Genomic DNA, 15,804 nt, shown 5'->3' with positions numbered 1-15,804 from the left:
CAACTTAAAAACTAAGCGGATTGCGCGCGCGTCCGATCGCTGCCGTTGCCGTTCGTGGAAGAAAGTTCCCGCTGTTCGGGCGATCACCTTTCATCCGTTGCCCTCTCACGCACACCAACCAACGCGTTGATGGCCGCCAAATTATGGCACTCTAATTATGGCATTGCTTGTATTATTGCTGAACTCTCTTTCATGCAATCTCCTCCGCCGATCCTAACTCTTATGTATAAACATCCTCCCCCCCCTTGATATGGCATATCAACAAATCGATTGCTACCGGAACAAGCACAACACAACAAACTCCCGTCAGAACGGTGCAACCAAAAATACAGACTGCTGCACGTGCATTCAGCGCTATCAAACTATTCTCCTATCAATTTCTCTTTGCTCAAATCAACCTCCTCTGAAGCTGCGTTGTCTATTGACGATGGTATCGGTAACAGGCATATTTTTGTTATGGGACGTTTGTATATACCCTTACTGGTGCGCACAGATACTACTCTCGTTATTCCGTCCCTTCCAGCATGCGTCTCAACAATACGTGCCAAAGGCCATCGGGTTGCGGGTAACAGCTCATCGATGAGAATGACCATCCTGCCTATCGTGAACTGAGGATTCTGTTCATGTCCCACCGTGTCCTTTTGCAGCTCCTGCAAATATTCGCCTTTCCAGTGGACCCAGAAACGCTGCACGTAGGCTTGTAGCTTCCAATAGTGCTCCAACCGGTTTAAGGGAACGTCACACAAGTTGGGTTCGGGAAGTGCTTGCATGGAGGTGCCGATCAGAAAGTGGCCCGGAGTTAGCGCCGCCAGTTCATCAGGATTTTCTGAAAGAGGAAGCAACGGTCGCGAATTCATGACCGCTTCGATTTGTGTTAGTATCGTATAAAGATCTTCAAATGACAAACGAGATGCACCGAGGATACGATACAGATGTCTTTTTGCTACCTTCACCGCAGATTCCCACAGTCCGCCGAAATGAGGAGCCCTTGGGGGATTAAAGTGCCATGATATGCCTTGGGACGTGCAGAACTCATTTACTTGCTGTTCTTCTTCCTTTCTAGCGATGAGCGATGCCAATTCTGTTATTTCGTTACTAGCTCCTTCGAAGTTTTTTCCGTTATCCGAGTGAATGTGACACGGCTTACCACGGCGAGCAATGAATCTTCGTAGCGCTGCTAAAAAGGCTGATGTAGACAAGTCACATACCAGCTCGAGATGTACCGCCTTTGTAGCGAAACACACAAAAAGGCAGAGATAAGCCTTGCAGGCGGCTGCCCTTCTGTGTACCGGTTTTAAATAAAATGGGCCGGCGTAGTCGATTCCTACGTTGCTGAAAGGTCGGCTAGGTGTCACTCTGGATGCGGGTAGTTGTCCAATTCGCTGGCATGCGATAAAGGGATCCGACCGAAAACACCGGAAACATTCCCGCGTTATGCTTCTAACTAATCGTCGAGCATCCAAAGGCCAAAACTCCTCTCTTATGTTGCTGATGAGATTTCGCCCTCCAGCATGAAGTAGTTTCCAGTGATAGTGAACCACTATGTTGCGTGTAAACGGATGCCCCTTTGGAAGGAGAGCAGGATGCTTTGACTGGAACGGCAAATCAGCTAAGTTTAACCTTCCTCCGACTCTAAGCACACCTTGGTTGTCCAAAAACGGGTTGAGATTCCTAATCGACGAGTTTTTCTTTATAGGTTGGCCGTTCCGAAGGGCTGAAATTTCGTTTCGGAAGGCATCGTCTTGAGCAGTCTTGACCAGAAATGCCTTTGCCTCCTCATTCTGCTCTGGTGTCAATACGATGGATACCGGGTCACCAGCAGGCTTCGTTCTCGCCTTAAGCCTTAGATTCTTTATAAATCGCTTGCAGTATGCAATAATGTGCAGTAATTGGGAGTATGATGACCACCTTTTGAACCAAGGGTTAACTGCAGGCGATGCGCTGGCAACAGCAACTAGCAAACGCGTTTCCTTTTCGATACCGGTCGGTAGTAGAGGTTCAGATGTAGGCCATTCATTAGAAGGTAGCGCCAGCCAAGCTGGCCCAGAGATCCAAATGCTGCTTTTTATAAAATCGGGTGCCGTCATGCCCCGCGAAACGAGATCAGCCGGGTTCTGCTGTCCAGGTACATGCCTCCATGTGTGGCCCTTCGTACATTGTTGAATGTCTGCTACTCTATTTGCCACATATGTTTTCCAGGTATTTGGAGCTGCTTTGATCCAATGTAGTGTAATACTGGAATCGGACCAGAAATGTACCGACTGCACAGGAAGCTGAATGGCTTTGGCAATGTGCTCGTACAGATGAGCCCCTAATACGGCACCGCAGAGTTCTAAACGAGGCAGGCTTATACGCTTCAATGGAGCTACTCTAGATTTCGATGCAAGCAAAGATATTTTAATATTCCCCTCGGCATCCTCGCACCTTGCATAAACGCATGAGCCATATGCCGACTCTGAAGCATCAGTAAATATGTGCAGTTGCACATTCGATCGTAAGGCGAAACAGTATCGTTCGATTCTATAGCAAGTCAGAATCTCCAACTTCTCATAAAAATCTTTCCATTTCAGCCCAAATGACTCTGGTACAGTCTCATCCCAGCCAATCGATAGCGCCCAAAGCTGCTGCATCATTATTTTTGCTCGCACTACGACAGGAGCGATAAGACCCAACGGGTCAAATAATTGAGCTATCTCCGAACAAATGCTCCGTTTAGTAGAGGGTAACTGCAGTGGCTTGATGCTTGATGCAAAGCATAAATTATCGCGCTCAGGTTCCCAGCAGACACCTAGGGCTTTTATAGTTTCGTCGGTATCAAACTGCAGTGATGATTTGGTTCCGATTTGAGAAGCATCGAGCTCTTGCAAAACCTCCAAACGATTTGAGGTCCACTTTCGTAATGGAAAGCCGCCCTTTAGCATCATTCCAGTTAGCTCCGATCGGAGCTGTATAGCTTCCTCAACAGATGATGCCCCGCCAATGAAGTCATCTACGTAGAAATTGCGAATCGCACGACTAGCAAGAGGGTAATTGCTTCCTTCGTCCTGCACTAATTGAAGCAAGGTGCGCGTAGCTAGGAAAGAGGAAGGAGCCAAACCGTATGTGACAGTATTCAGTTCATACTCTTTTACTGGTGATGTTGATGAGAATCGAAACAATATTCTCACTAATGCGCGGTCATCTTCATGCAAGAGGATTTGACGGTACATTTTTTCGATATCTCCGACTAAGGCCACAAAATAGGTGCGAAAACGCAAAATAATGTCCAACAGCTCATCTTGCACTATAGGTCCCACACATAGTGCTTCGTTGAGGGAGTAGCCTGTAGATGTTTTCGCGGAGCCGTCAAAGACTACTCTCACCTTAGTAGTGGAACTGCTCTCCTTTATGACTGGGTGATGAGGCAGATAAAAGGTTTTCGTTGGGCTTGACGCATTTTCATTAACAGGCTGCATGTGTCCGAGATCTATATATTCTTGCATGAAGGCATGATACTCCTTCTTCAATTGCGAATTTCGGGATAGGCGCTTTTCTAATGAGTAGAATCGGCGCAACGCCTGGCCTTTTGACTCGCCCAAGCGTATCGAGAACTCTGGATGTTTAGGCATCGTATCGTCCGTCACTATTTCTTCCAGTCTTCGATCTATACAGCTCTTCACAATGCTTTTCTTCTACTGAATATGGTTCGCATGCATGTAGCTCCTCTGCCTTCCAAAACTGCTCTATTTTTTCTTCTAAAGAAACCATTGATACTCGTGTTGGGTTTGAGTGAGGATTAACGACCTCCTCGCTGGCTGGACCGACTACAAGCCACCCAAACACGCTGTTGATCAGTATTGGTAATTTATCTGCCAGATAAATACGCTCTGCAGTTGGAAAAAAGGTGTAAAAATGCTCTGCTCCGATTATCATATCTATTGATTCGGCCTGATTAAAATGAGGGTCCGCCAGGGATAGTCCAGGCGGAATGTTCCAGCGGCTTATATTAATGTGGTGGGAAGGAAGTTTTGCAGCTACTTCATCCATTAGCAGGAAATTTACTCCACAAGAAAATTGGCTGGTGCGAGATCGAATTTCAGCATACACGGACTCCCGCACCCTCGTCGTAGCACAACCAGCACCTTTAACGTCAATGTCCAATCTGGAAGTAGGTAGACCTATTAATTTTGCCAATCTTTTGCTTATTAGGTTAGGTTGTGATGCACTATCTAATAATGCTCTTGCTGGATGGTGATTGCCAAACGCATCCACAACAATGACAATAGTAGTGAGTAAGAATACCTCTCGTTGGTCCGCTGCTCGGTTTTCGTTTTCCAATGCTGCTGTGCTGTTAAATGAAGCGCTAGGAGCTACCTGAGGGCTAGTATGTAGTGTTCGGTCGTGGGTGTGCTGCCGGCGTACAAACTCAAAGGAGTGCAATAAAGAATGATGTTGCTGGTTGCAATGTTTGCACCGATTGGTCGAAGGACAATCTTTCATGCTGTGGTCGACTCTTAAACAATTAATGCAGAGACTCTTCGCTCGCACTATCTGAAGGCGCTCAGATTGCGGAAGTCGCATAAATTGGTTACAGTACCATAATAAGTGATCTAGTCGACAGCAAGGACATCGTTTGGTATTATTTGCGGTGTACGAATAGTACGAAAGATGCGAAGAAGGCCTTACGGCAGGCACCGATGTAGAGCTTACATCCGCAGATTTACTCATATAAACAGAGTCTAATGTTTTCATTCTTCTCTGCAGAAATTCTATTAACGCCTCATATGTTGGCTTTTTCATGCTAGCTGCCTTGTCTTCCCAATGTGTAAGAGTTTCCGCTGGTAGTTTGGAGCACAAAACATATTCTAACATTGAGCTCCATTGGTCGGTTGGCTCTCCTAGCTTTTGAATCATTTTTACATGCCGATTAAATTCATCTACCAATCTATGCAAGTCAGCTGACGATTCTTTTCGTAATTGTGGGATGCCGAACATTTGCTTAAAGTGCATCTTTTGCAGAAGGTATTCATTTGAGAATCGCTCCTTGAGCTCCTGCCATGCGATGGAGTAATTCGATGCGCACAATGGGATCGACTCTATCAATCTAGCGGCCTCACCAGTTAATGAAGCTCTCAAATAATGGAATTTTTGAATGTCCAAAACGCTTGCATTGTTATGAACTAATGCTTCAAAGGTATCATGAAATGCCATCCAGTGCATTATATCACCGTTAAATTCGGGCAAAGAGATGGCTGGTAATTTAACGTGGTTTTGAATGGGAGAGTGGCTTGGGTTTTGAGCGTGGCTTGAGCCAAGCTCAGAGCTAACGGCTTGAGCTGTTTGAGTAGGCATGTGCGATAGCATGGCGCTTTTCATAGCTATGAACCTTTCCTCAAAATTATCCATCAACTCCTCTTCTTCTAGCTTCTCAGCTTCACTGGGCGCTAACAAACACAATTGCGTATGAGCCGTTTCAAACTCCTTTTCCATACCTTCAATCGTTTGGAGCCTGACAGGCACGAGATGCTTGTGTTGTTCAGGCTGGAAGTTCGCTATGAAAACCTCATTTCGTTTCAGCTTCGTGAATAAAGAATTCAACCGTTGTCTTAGGCTCGCAATTTCGGTCATCTTTATACTTGACCTGTTGAGATGGCAGGATTCGGGAAAACAGTTGCAATGACGATGGCAGGGAAACACACACAGATGATGACGGATGGCTGTTCCAAACTGCGACTGGCGGGAAACACACGATTACGAAGACGGATATCACACGCGCGAAAACAACCGGTTGCGACACGGAAGATAAGCTGACGTTTTCTCACACTAATGTTCAACGGATTGGACAGTAACTTAACTTTAGTGTTCTTTGTAACAAGACGTTACACGCTTCGTGACACGAAGACGAACGAAACCTTATATTATAGTAAAGGCAAGACGCCTGCGCCCTTTTTTTTTTTTTACGCGACTGCGGTAAATCGCTGAATTGTATCCAAAAAAAAACGCGATGGCTGAGGTAGGACGCTTCTTATAGCTTTTACGATGGCCGTGGCAAGACGCCGAAGAAGGCGGTAGTTAGCCTGTCTTTTTGGCAACGAACTGAATACGACGGAGACGCGGACACGCAATCAATGAAGAGTAATAAGCGGCACGACTGTCCCTTTGCAGGTTGAAATTTCACATTTACTGACCGCCAAAGTTCGTACACTCAAACACGTATTAACGATAGTTCCTTTGCACGGTACGCACTAAATCACAAAACGAAACAAAAAATGCTCAACGAATTAATCCTTTCACTTAGCGCTTGTCGAAAAAGGTTTTCAATCCTGGTCACGGCACCATATGATCAGTCTAGGGTTGGACGTTGCGGTATTTTTTATGTTTAATTTTATTTTAACAAACAACTTAAAAACTAAGCGGATTGCGCGCGCGTCCGATCGCTGCCGTTGCCGTTCGTGGAAGAAAGTTCCCGCTGTTCGGGCGATCACCTTTCATCCGTTGCCCTCTCACGCACACCAACCAACGCGTTGATGGCCGCCAAATTATGGCACTCTAATTATGGCATTGCTTGTATTATTGCTGAACTCTCTTTCATGCAATCTCCTCCGCCGATCCTAACTCTTATGTATAAACAGCCCTCGTTGGCTGTATGTGTGCGAATGCTTTCGTGTAACACACGCGGCAGCAGCAGTGGTGGAGTTGAAGGGATGAAGGTTGTCTTAAACCTCAACAAAAGCCCCCGACCCGTCCGCCCTGGGGATTGGTTGCACCGTTCGTCCTCTTTCGAGGCGTTGCTTGATGTGGTATGTGATATTAATCCTCCAATTTCCCGCCACCTTCCCGAGCCCATCTCGTTGTTCTGCATGGTTTCTATTTTTCGGGCAGCTTCCAGTACCGTGCACTGGGAAGAGAACGAGACGGCCTGAGTACAGAGACGAGCAGGTTACGATAAGGTTGGTCAACAAGGAAGAACACAAAGCGGGGAAAGAAACAGTAAGAGTGAACAAAATGCTAACGTTTCCCTGGAAGCTAAGGTCTTGCAGAATCGGCTCCCGGGACGGTGATACTTCTTCCCGGGGGACTTGGTGTAAGTGTGTCTAAGACCGTATGTGAGACGTCAGCCGTACTGAAGTATCTAAAGAGCCACCCATAGACGTACACACAACGTACATGTCTTACAGGCACGTTTTAGTATGTGTGCAGCAGGTGTACATGAGCCGCGTTCAGTACAGTGAAGGCGCACGGTCTTCTAGGCGCCTTCTAGTATGCGTCTAGCAGTTGCCTTTTTTTTGTTGTTGTTCAATTCCGGCACTCATGCATGGCACACGACGTACGACGCCTTTCTGAATCAAACCAGCGCAACGCGTCGTCCGTCTCCACCCGTCGCCACACCTCGCCAGTATGCAGATCGATGAAGAAAACGGAAACACTGCTGCACAATGCTGATGTGGAAAACCTCCTCCTCCTACCGACATGGCCACGACCAGCGAGATACCAACGAACCGAGACACACTAGGCAGGCAGGCTGAGCACCGAAATGGGAAATGAGAGTATTTGCTGGAATTGCGTTAGAGCCATGTGCGAAAAAGTGGACTCGGCCTCACTGGATGTAGAAGAGGAGCTGTGCGGAACGGTGCAGAATGAAATGGAGAACGATGGGAAGGGCGAGGTACTTGGTTGGTTTTCTCCGGGTCCGTTCTGTAAGGATCTTGTTTTGTCTGCAAGCTGCAAAGCGGAAAAAAACGACGCGCCAACATGCATACACACATGATGCAAAACACTGGAGACGGGGATTGAGAGTGAGAGAGAGAGAGAGATAGAGAGAGAGAGAGAGAGAGAGAGAGAGAGAGATAGAGGAGAGAGAAAAACCCAGACAAAAAGGTGGCGATGGGCTCGTATTTCCATGCAGCAAGGTGAACATTCAATCTCCCTAAACTTTTTTGGACGTAGTTAACGCCGTTAAAATCCATTAAATTGCGTACTTGTATGGTAATAAAGATAAACAATAATTTTCAAATACTTTAAAACAAATTTAAAAATAAAGCAATGATTGTGTACTTTATCCAGCGCAAAACTTATGGAAGTCCTTTAGGCCGATGATCGCCTAAAAGTATGCAATGCCAATTTTTTGTTTTATTTTATTTTGCACATTTGAGTCAAAACCCGAGTTTCATTATTTGAAAAAACTTGTGTAAATCATATAATCAAGTATAACCAAGTAACAATATCGAATAAATTATGAGATAAAAACCTTGTAGTTCGCCTTAAAGTATGCAATATAATTATTGCTAGACGTTTTGTACTTATTACGTTCAACATATTATTATTGAATTATTTTTCATACATCATCATCAGCCAAGACACTAACTGGCATCAACATTCAATCTACTATCTGCTAAAAATGTTCGCTTGCAGAGTAAAAAACATATTAATTTTATTAATTTATAACACACTTTAAATTAATTGCATACTTTCAGGCGTATTTTGCGATACTTTTCATCGCAAACGTTGCAAAACCGTACTCATCGGGGCATACCATTCGTGGAAAGCCTCCACCCTGTACACTGTCCATGGATGAACGAACGTACGGAGCCGTACACACACTGACACAAAATACACCCGTTACCGGGCGTTAGATCGATGCATATATAGCTTCACTTCCGATGTTTTGCAACTTAAACCAAAACCATAAAAGCAACGACGCTGCAGGGAGGATAGGAGGAGTGGGACAGGCACAAACCCGTCAGTATGGCAGAAGGCGAGCCTGGCGAGTGGTCACCGAAGTGCGAAGCATGTGTGTGTGTGTCAGAGAGCATACACACCGAAGGATTGCTAAAGTGGATATCGGAGAATGGAGATCTCGGTTATGCAAGTCCGGCCAGTCAGCCAGCTGGCCTGCCGACCCAAGGTATACACGTACCGGTTAGCGCACGCCGGTATAAGGGAAGGAAAGGGAAAGGAGCCGTTCATCGTTTTACGTTCCCTCACTGCAAAAGGGATAAGAAGCTAGGGTTTGTGTGTGAGCGGTTTTCGCCCGGCCGAAGGAAGCAGCGCGAACGTCGAAATGTGTGGAGAGACGACGGCAAGGAGACGGTAACAGAACCGGCGAAAACCGAACGGGGAGACCAAGTGTGAAAAGCTAAAACTGTCCCTGATGGATTTGCTGGTAGCATGTATGTTTGTGTGCGTGTATGTGTGTGTGTACTTGTATGTTTGGTATTTTCGTGCACATTTTTCCGTCCGTGAGGTTTTTGCGGGTTTTCGCCAGCCAGCTAGCGACGGGAAGGTATGAGACAACTGCTGTCTAAAGGCATGCGGTCATGCGGATTGTCCCTTTCCGGCATGGCATGCGGTGGCTGCTTTCACGGCCCTCGGTAACAGAGGTTCCTTATCGAAAACTAGTAACCATAGCAAGGTACCGTTACCACCTTCGGGCGTAACAACACCAGCACAACACCGAACGCGTAAGCCCGATAAACTTATTGCAACAATCACAAAACCACACTGTAGCTGCTGTGTAATACAAACATGCGGTTTGCTGCACGGAAAACAGACGCAAGTTTTACAACAGCAACAAATGTGTTTTTTAGCAAAGCTCAACTTAACAATCCCGAAGGTTGGCAGAGAAAATAATAGAAAAAAATTAAAATAAAACAAATCCTTGCCATGAAATATGATACTATTATACTCGGGTGCGGTTCATCGACTCAAGCAGTGGTTGGGCTGTTCGGATGACCATATTTACTGGCATAGCACGTCAGAAACGCAACCAAGCATGCAACACGGGTCATCTTAAAAGGCAGAACATGTCATCTCAGGATGCCCTAGGAGTATGGAGTAAGAGTTGCCCATATAACCTGTAAAAAGTTTCCCTTGCACGATGCTGGCTGAGCGGTTTAAATTCCAGGTAGCACCCGCTGATACGTTCCCACATCAAAACGGATAGCAGTAAGCCGCATCGCGTATCCTGGTCTTCGCATCCTGCCTCCCTGTACCCCCCCGTAGAAGCAATTGATCGGATGAAGTTGAAATTCGTAGAAACTGGCACGCTACTCCTCTGTATCCTCCAGCATGTTGGGTCGTTTTTGTTGCGCCACTCGGCCACATTCTACGAACGGGGTTTGCAGATCGATCGAACCGTCACACTGCAGTGTGCAAACATGTGGCAAACAATCTAAACAACCGATGTTTGCATGCATTAGTGTCATGTAGGATCGCACTTGCGTTTTGCACGGGACAGCTCCACCGTGGTGGCGTGCGTGGCATCAAGCAGATATCCATTGCTTCTATTCTATTTGGGGATACTTTCCGCCTCTTTGCAGCACTTCACAGTGGAGCTGAATCGCATCAGAAACAAGTGGAGCATGCGGACGTGGATGATGTAATTGTTGTAAGTGATTTTCTTGGTAAAATATACCTTTTTTTTAATAGCCAAAATGAAAAATCCGATTACCGATAATCGTCTTCTAAATTATGTTGTCCCTTACACATCATCATCATAGCCAAACGGAAGCGATCTGTAGCCAACGCAAACTCCACAACTCGCCCCAAAAATCTATATCATACCGGACGCATCATAAATCTACCTTCCAATCCGGCCTGTCAATACTGCTGCTGCTACTGCTCGAACTGCATGGTTACCACACACACATACCCAGGCAAGTGGTGGGAGCTCGGAATCGGACCTACCCGATTCCGATTACGTGTCCGGTAACAATTCTGGAGCCGATTCCGATGCTGGGTTCGATTTCGATTCCGGAGTCGTTTCCGCGATCAGAATCGAATTCGACCTGGGAATCGCAATTTGCTTCGGTAACGGAATCAGGATTGACTTCAGAAATGGAATTAGCTCCAGAATGAGAATCAGTTCTTGAAATGAAATAAAAAGTTTCAGAAGCGAAATCAGTCCGTGAATCTCCATGCGAATGGATCGTTTACAAGTAAATTTTGATTCTTTGCGGCTATCAATACGTATTATCAATGAACCCAAACGCATATTCATATGGAGATGCCGAAACCGACACAGTTTCGAAGCCAATTTCGATTCCGGGGCCGATTCCGATTCCGGAGCCGATTCCGATTGAGGAGCCGATTCCGGAACCAAATCCGGAGCCGATTCTGATGGAAACTGATTCCGGACCTACTACCCGTAATCTATTCTCGAAAACTTTGGAGATAACCGGTATCGATTCCGACCAAAACTACATTTTTCCCATCACTAACCCAGACACGTCCAAACTTCCCAAAATTATTCCAGCTCGCGCATTCGGGGATGTAATAATCGCTGAACTGGGCGCCCCAGTGTTTCGAAATCACTCCCCAAATTGATCCCAATCAGCGCCTAAACCAGTAACCTTGTCGATTCATCAATCGATTGGAAAGGGCTCCAAAAAGGGAGATATAGCTTTGCACAGTGGCCCTATGATGACGTTACGCACAACGCGCCTGGCAACGGGACAGACTTTGCCAATCCCCCGCCCAATGATGGGCAATATGAATTATTTATTCCCTCTGCCGGTCGGTGCCGCGTTTCTTCCCCGCACCGCGAGGCGGAAGTCGGTAAATCAATCGCTGCCAGTTCCTGGCAGTACGAGTAAGCTGTAACATTGGAGAAGCAAGTGAGAAGAACGGTTGGGAACGTTTGTGGTTCGGGACTCGAGTGATCTACTTCCGGGGCACCGGGACAGGGAAGATTTCACGGTTTTGAATCGATCCAAAACCGTTGCGGAAAAAACATAGGCACACACGCGAGATATGGGGGATTGCGGAGGATGCTGGTGGTGTTGCCCCCAATGTACCAGGATGCTCGAGGTGTGTGCGTGTGTTGGTGAGCAAAGCTGGTTGAAGTGCGGCAGTCTCGTCGGTTGAAGAGGTGAAAGGCCTGACGCCATACTGCTGGCCTAGTTGCTTGCCTTTCTTTCTCGCTTTCTCGCACACACACAAGCACATATTGGCGCTCCCGCTTTGACCTCTCATCCAAGGACCTTTGGCCTGTCATTTGCAGTGCCTTGCTAGGTTGAAGGGTTGGTAAAGGGAGGTTGAAGTCATCAATCACCATTCGGTGTCGATGGGTTGTTTTTTTTTTGCTTCCGCAGAGCGCACAACCATTGCGTGATGGCGTGCTGCTGCCAGACTTAATGGCGGCCCTGGAATACAACAGGGGGCTGCTGGGAAAACGGGAATTTTCACAATCGATTTTGGTACCGCATCGTGCCACAGCGTTTAGCTGTGGCCGCTCTTTGACTGGCGAATTTTAATGGGTAAAAAGACCTGTATAAAGTAGCCCAAACCTATACCTGGGGTGATGTCTGGGTTCACTCACCTGGTGAAAGCTCCTCGGTAACGGCCGCCGCCAACCCGATGCCGATAGCGACGCATGCCAGCAGCGCAAACCAGCGCTCTCTTCCTATTCCCATCGGTTCCTTTCCGCACTGGTGTGGCAGTACCGCCGCCATGGTGCTGTTGCTGCTGCTGCTGTGGGGAAAATCCGCTGGAACCGAAAAAAAACCAGCACACCCCGTGACCCGGATGCCGTCTCTGCTTGCGTTACACGTCGTTAGCACCCGTTGTATTGGAGGGTGAGAGATGTGGGCCTGCTCCAACGGCGGGCACTAACAACACACTCAAGCACACACACACACACACCACAAAGGGAGCCACAAAAACAAGCACAGGTTTGGCGAAGTATCACACACAATTTTCACACTAGAAATGGCTCACACAAAAGATGTACACAAAAACACATACACACGCGCAAAGAGCCTTTTGGTATACCGACAGCACACTAATTAGTGTGCAAGTACACACGCAGGGCATATACGTACATGGAGGTGGAAGGGAACGAGACCAAGTAAGACTGCCACACTCAGTCTAACACACAAAACGCTTCGCAACGCAGGTCAGGAACGTACGATGATAGTATTTCTCTGTGGTATTTTCCACCCGTTGCAAACAGGATTCAGGTCAGGCTAGCGTTTTTTTTATTCTGCAAACGAGAGAAAGAAAGAGAATGAAAAAAGAAGGTACTTAAAATAACGCACACAAAGCGGAGCAGAATGTCGAAAAGGGAGCACGGAAGTTAGTGATTAAAATTAAATCCGAAAAACGGTTGCCAAAATGATTGATTGCCCTTGTGGCTGCCGAACACTGGGAGGACGACTCGGACTCGGTTTCGGTGTTGTCGAGCTTTGATTGAAGGTTCGTTCGTTGCGTATTATTTAAGGGTGGTCTCTGAATGTATGTGTGTGTGTTTTTTTTTTCACTTGAAGAGCAGCCTGTAGTCCTCGGGGTGAAAGGTTGAAGTACCACAATTTGCAAACGGTCGGCTGAAAGGAGCTATGCGAGCCGGGTCGCCCAACAGTGTTGAATAATGTTTTATGACAACTTGTTTGTAAAGTTTTATATTTGATTTTTTAAGCAATTTTCACAATTGTACCTTAATTTGATATGCATTTACGTGCTCTTCTTTATCGTATCAAAGCCATTTTACCTCTTTCGTGCAAAGAGGCAATGACAATCCAGAACAAGCAGAAGGTTTGAAGGTTTGGTGGAACAAAGCAGCCAGAGATCGCGACGTCAACATTGTTTACCAAAGATAAAGTGCAATATTTTCTTGCAGTCAAACTTAACCACACGCCCCACACTGTAGACGCTCTACAACGACCATCAAACGCTGTCGACGCAAAGCGGTTTAATAAACCCCGTTCGGTGGGTGAAATTTAATCGCACGCATGGCAATGACAGCTCCGCAACCAAAATTCCGACAGCTTCAGCAGGTCCACGTGAGTGCTGGGGCGGGGGGTTTCGTCTTCGGGTTTCGAGCTGACCCACTGTGCTCGTCAAACAGCACTGGCCGGACGACTCTGACTCTGTCCGAACACTCCTGTGAGCGCGCCCGGAGACGGATGGTGCCAGTTTGATTGATCTGTTTCGATTACTTTGAATCGTCGTCATCACACAGCTGACAGCTCCAGAGTACCGTACAGGACACCGGAGGGGGGCGGTGACATGTAAGGCAACCGTCGGGCAGCCTCATAGCGCAGCAGCAATAGCGAGAAGACGTCAAAAAACATGGCACAAGCTGCACGACCGAAGGATTTACTTTAGAGCACACCGAAAAACCTGTCACTTTCATACGCCTTACGACGACGACGACGACGATGGAGACTCCTTTTTCACGCATCAAACGCACGAAAGGTAAATATACAGGGGCACACACACATACACACACACACACACATTTCCATCAAAGGCTCCATCAGTGGCCTTCTCTTCCGGATCGATTGGGCGGATGGTATGTGTGTGTGTGTATGTGTGCCTGGTGTTACATCGAAACGAGATGTATGTGTGGGAAAATTCAGAATCTTCGCACGAACTCTCTTCAGAGTTCTTCCGACCGGAGCCGCCCATGCCTAGCCCGCTGTTTGCCTCGCTAACCCATCAAACTGAAGGAACCCGACTGGCATACGTAATATGGTGAACTATTTTCGCCGGCACATGTCAGCCGCAGTCGGGTGGGAGATTAATCGATTTTTTATTTGATCCCCACCAAAAACGCCACCCGCTCCCGGTGGAGGTCGGTCCGCTCCGGTCGCGTTCTGACTTCTGACAAAGATCCACAAAGCCCTTCCCGCTTCATGCACTCACACACATGCCACCGCGTATTACACGGTTACGCGTACATCCATAAGGAAAGCATCGGCCACGTTCTTCTTCCAATCCAGAACAGGCAGAAGGTTTGATGGAACCAAGCAGCCAGAGCACGCGACGTCAACCACACCGGCAGCGGAACCCGCACACACGGGGCTGGTTTCCGTCCCGAGTTTGTTGTTGTGGTTTCGTGTCGGCAACGCAAGGCAACACGCTCCACACACACACACACACCCGTGACGGCAGCAGCATCAACTGCCACAGTAATGGGAAAGGTGGTACGTGATTTTTGCACAGCGAAAGTACCCGGGAACGAAATTAGGATCACCGGAAGGAAGCAGCCCGTGCACACTACAACACTCGTGAAAGAGAGTTTCGGGACTGTAGCCGTGATGTCTCAAAATTTTGAAAAAGGCAGCCAACATCTGGGAAGGAGCAGCCACATCTAGCGATAAGGAAGCGGGACAGCCGAAAAGCCCGCCCGATAAATGGATGAGTGAAAGCAATAACGACGACGTCACCGCTAGATCTGGCGCACGTCACCGACGTACGCACTGATGCTGCTGAGCGTAGCGTAATACGTAGTCTAGTCCTTTCTTTGCAAAACCTTTGCTGTACAAAAGAGGTAAAATGTCTTTGATACGATGAAGAAGGGAAGGTAAATAGGCATAGCAAATTTAGGTACAACCTTTTGTGCGTAAAAATAGTTGCCAAAAACATAGCACAGCATTCCAATTTGGCGACAGCGAGCAACAGTCTAGAGCCGGAGTAAAACCCCGCATGAAAACAGGATGAAAAGTTTGAAAATGTTATGCACAGTTCACAGATGAGATGAAACATCCACCTGAGAAGCATTGATTGGCAAGGCTCAGAACGCCACATAACCGACCGGTTGCAGCAATGATACATTCTATCTCTCCACAACTCTCTACAGTCTTTCGTTTCGCGCGAAACCATATTTTAATACTGTGCGCCACTTATTTTGGCCTCCGGGAAGTTAATAAGCATCCCGGGATAAGCGGATGGATATTAATGCTACGGATGAATATTTCATCTCACCGTGTGCGCGCGGAACCTGCCACTAACCGAACGGCGGGAACGAACGGCGAAGGAATGCCCGGACTGGAATTCGCCCCCGTTTCGCCGACACGGAGGAATGGAAAGAAAGGCGAACAGCAA

General features: G+C 47.2%; 1 protein-coding gene across 1 annotated transcript in view; it reads right to left on the bottom strand.

The window, feature by feature from the left end:
* Positions 1 to 15,804, bottom strand: part of LOC120908426 (semaphorin-2A-like) — a 292,853-nt gene that overhangs the window by 263,409 nt on the left and 13,640 nt on the right. Inside the window, exon 2 of the mRNA XM_040319401.1 lies at positions 12,299 to 12,961. Within this exon, the coding sequence (XP_040175335.1) occupies positions 12,299 to 12,431 (133 nt within the window). The 5' untranslated portion in view covers positions 12,432 to 12,961. The remainder of the gene's footprint in view (positions 1 to 12,298; positions 12,962 to 15,804) is intronic.

Source organism: Anopheles arabiensis, chromosome 2, assembly GCF_016920715.1.
Source record: "Anopheles arabiensis isolate DONGOLA chromosome 2, AaraD3, whole genome shotgun sequence".
Lineage (NCBI taxonomy): Eukaryota > Metazoa > Arthropoda > Insecta > Diptera > Culicidae > Anopheles > Anopheles arabiensis.
Note: the sequence above shows the minus strand (reverse complement) of the source record. Positions and strands in the feature narration are given on the sequence as shown.